This window comes from Galeopterus variegatus, unplaced genomic scaffold (genome assembly GCF_000696425.1).
Source record: "Galeopterus variegatus unplaced genomic scaffold, G_variegatus-3.0.2 Scaffold54637, whole genome shotgun sequence".
Lineage (NCBI taxonomy): Eukaryota > Metazoa > Chordata > Mammalia > Dermoptera > Cynocephalidae > Galeopterus > Galeopterus variegatus.
The window spans coordinates 1-3,065 of record NW_007780748.1 but is presented as its reverse complement, the minus strand read 5'-3'; the positions used below and the strand labels follow the sequence as shown (position 1 = coordinate 3,065).

At 60.8% G+C, this 3,065-nt stretch overlaps 1 protein-coding gene across 1 annotated transcript; it reads right to left on the bottom strand.

Annotated features, from left to right (window-relative positions):
* Positions 1 to 14: 14 nt before the first annotated feature.
* LOC103584414 (homeobox protein Nkx-2.5) lies at positions 15 to 3,001 on the bottom strand. The gene is made up of 2 exons (XM_008565432.1): positions 2,440 to 3,001; positions 15 to 930 (listed from the first exon to the last, which is right to left on the bottom strand). The coding sequence occupies exons 1-2, from the start codon at positions 2,768 to 2,770 to the stop codon at positions 290 to 292; spliced, it is 972 nt and encodes a 323-aa protein (XP_008563654.1). The 5' UTR covers positions 2,771 to 3,001; the 3' UTR covers positions 15 to 289.
* Between the last annotated feature and the right edge of the window lie 64 nt (positions 3,002 to 3,065).

The following is a 3,065-nucleotide window of genomic DNA, read 5'->3' as shown; positions in this document are numbered from 1 at the left end:
GGGGGGGGGGGGGGGGGGGGACCTGTGGGTGCTCAGAGGGCACTCCCAGGGCGGCGACCTGGACACCAAGCTGCGGGATTACCCACCGCAGGCTGCGTAAACGCGGCCACAAACTCTCCCGCGCGCGGGGACAAAGGCGCACGGGGCGGGAAAAGTTCCGAGGCCTCCGTAGGAGTGAATATGAAATCCGAGGGACACAAGGTCGTGTCAGGAGCCCTTCCTCCCCCATGAGAGTCAGTGCCCCTCTCGAGGTGGGATAGGTCAGGGGCGCCCCAGGCGGGTCCCTTCCCTACCAGGCTCGTATACCGTGCAGCGTGGACACTCCCGAGTTGCCCTGCGGAATCCCAGGGCTCTGCACCGCGTTCAAGTCCCCGACGCCGAAGTTCACGAAGTTGTTATTGGCTGTGGCAGTGGCTGGCTGAGCCGGGGGAGGCCCGGCTGGGTAAGCAGCGGCGCAGCTGTAGCCGGGGTTGCAGGCCGCCCCACCATAACCCGGATAGGCGGAATAGGCATTATAGCCGTAGGCGTTAAGGCCCACGCCGTAGGCGGGCGCGTAGGGCGCCGAGTCTCCCAGGCATGGTTTGCCATCGCGCACGAGCACCGGCACCGCGATCCGGCGGGCAGGCGGCGGCGGCGGAGGGGGCAGCCCCACCAGCTCCAGAGTCTGATCCTGCCGCTGCCTCTTGCACTTGTAGCGCCGGTTCTGGAACCAAATCTTGACCTGCGTGGACGTGAGCTTCAGTACACTGGCCAGCTGGTCGCGTTCGGGAGCCGACAGGTATCGCTGCTGCTTGAAGCGCCTCTCCAGTTCGTAGACCTGAGCCTGCGAGAATAGCACGCGCGGCTTTCTCCGCCGTCGCGCGCGGGGCCGCTCCGCGCTGTCTGCCTCTGGCTTCTCCAGCTCCACCGCCTTCTGCAGCGCGCACAGCTCTGAGGGGGAACAGAGAGGCAGAGAGACGCTTGGTCAGAGCGGCCCGACCCACGGACCGCCTGCCGGGGATGGGCCCTCGTGAGTGCCACCCTGTCCTGCTAGGAGTGCCCAGCTTAGCTGCGGCACACTGACGAATGCACTGGGCGCTACCGATACGGCTTGATTTTCGCTCGACAGTCAGCATTTATTGAAAGCCTACTATGTGCCAGGAACGGCCCTACGCGCTGGAGGACGAAACAAGAGAGGTCCCTGTCCTCATGCAGTTCACATCCTGGGGGAGGACAGACAGTGACTTAAGATTTCCGGCGGCAAAGAAAAAACCGGGTGATGCTCTCGGGTGAATTATATTAGGGCTACTTTGGTTTGAGAGGTTAAATGAAGAGATCCTGAAGACTTACCCTGGCGTCGGTCACACTGTCTCAAAATTAAGGGACCGAAGAAACAGAAGACCCAGCAAGAGGGGGTTTGGTCATCAAAGGCTCTGGTGCGGCCGCCGCGGGGTTGGGGTTTGCGCAGCGCCCAAGAAGCCCCGGGTTTTCAGGCGGCCTAGGAATCTGCCCTGCCTGCTTGCCCGAGCTGGATTCAAATTGTAACGATCAATTCTAGCCGCCGTGCCCCGCCCAGACATGTTCCCTGGCCTGCTCTCTATCTCTAGATAAACCTACGAATCCTTTCCTGGCTCACGGCGGCCTTTAGTCCAGCTCCTCCGACTACCCAAGGTTAGCGCCCAGCGCGCCCCTTTCTGCCGCCCGGGCTGGCCTTCCTATCCGACCCCAAGAGCCGATCTGGCCCCTTTCCGCGGTCATCTCATTCACCACGCGCTCCTTCGTTTTCTAACATTTCCCACGAGACAACCTCTCGGCTCTGGCCGGGTCGGTAAATTGTACTGGAAAAATAAAGCGAAGTCAGATTTCGGAGGGTCTGCAACATTCCATAAAAAAATCAAGACCCTTGTTCTCAAAGACTCCACTCCCCTGGCACAAAGGAGGAAAGGCCCCAGAAACCCGGGTCACGAGTGGGCAAGAGAAGGTCCAGGACCGTCCTCCAGTTGTGCGCAAAGGTGTGTCTGTTGTGCAGCATTTAATTTCCGTTTAGCGCTTCTCTAGATCCTCGAAAAGATCCGTAAATCTGAAAGAGATTTAAAAGTCCCTGTTGCAGAGATGATCTATTTGTGTCTCTGTTCTACCAGAAACTGATCGCTTAACTCCATAACAGATCCAAGAGCGGGCCGAAGTCGCTCCGAGCTTTGTCAGGCCGGAAAAAAAAAAAAAAAAAAAAAATTAGTCTGGTCTCCTGTTTCTGATCCTCTCAATCCGGCATTTCCTCTAAACCTCGGATTGGATGCGGGGCACGGAGGCCCTCGGACAACCTCGCATCTCACATTCAGAGCGAGCTGCGCCTCCGCCCATCTGTGCGCGTCTCCTTCTCCCGGCCTGAGTTTCTTGGCGGCGGAGTTTGGGGACAACAGCGACCTGGGAGGGGAGAGAGGGCTTGTGTTTTCTCCTCACCTTTCTTATCGGCTCGAGGGTCCTTAACCGGGTCGGGGTCTCCATAGGCACGCGGATAGAAGGCGGGGGCGGCGGGGAAGGCAGGCGAGCATTTGGCGGGCGAAGGCACGGGACCCAGCTCTGCGCGCAGCTCCGGGAGGCCCGGCGCGGCCGCCTCAGGCCCCGCGTAGGCCTCGGGCTTGAAGGCGGCCAGCATGCAGGAGGCGGGCGCCAGGGTGGCCTCCAGGCGCGCGGAGAGCTCTCCGGCGGCCAGGCTGCGCTGCTCTTGCTCCAGGTTCAGGATGTCTTTGACGGAGAACGGCGTGGGCGTGAGTGCAGGGCTGGGGAACATGGTGGCAGCGCCAGTCTCACAGAGCCAGGTGGGCGGCAGAGAGCGGCGCTGCCCACGGCCCCTGGCCGCCTCCCTGCATGGTGCCCGCCGCCCGCCCCGCGCACCGGCCTTTCTGCTCTGGATGTGGCCCGGCAGCAGGTAGCGCTGAGCACAAGGGGCAGAAGAGGCGGGACCAGGTCGGAGGAGGGAGACTCAGATTGCCATTGGGCCAGGGGCCTCGCTGACAGAAGCGATGAGCAGTTTCGTGTCACCTAATATAGTCATACAGCTAAAAAAAAAAAAAAAAAAAAAAAAA

Excerpts from the sequence above, each read along its gene's own strand:
- LOC103584414 (XM_008565432.1), bottom strand. The coding sequence starts at position 2,770 with ATGTTCCCCAGCCCTGCACTCACGCCCACGCCGTTCTCCGTCAAAGAC. Across the intron at positions 931-2,439 it reads CCCTCGAGCCGATAAGAAAG|AGCTGTGCGCGCTGCAGAAG; the intron begins GTGAGGAGAAAA and ends GTTCCCCCTCAG.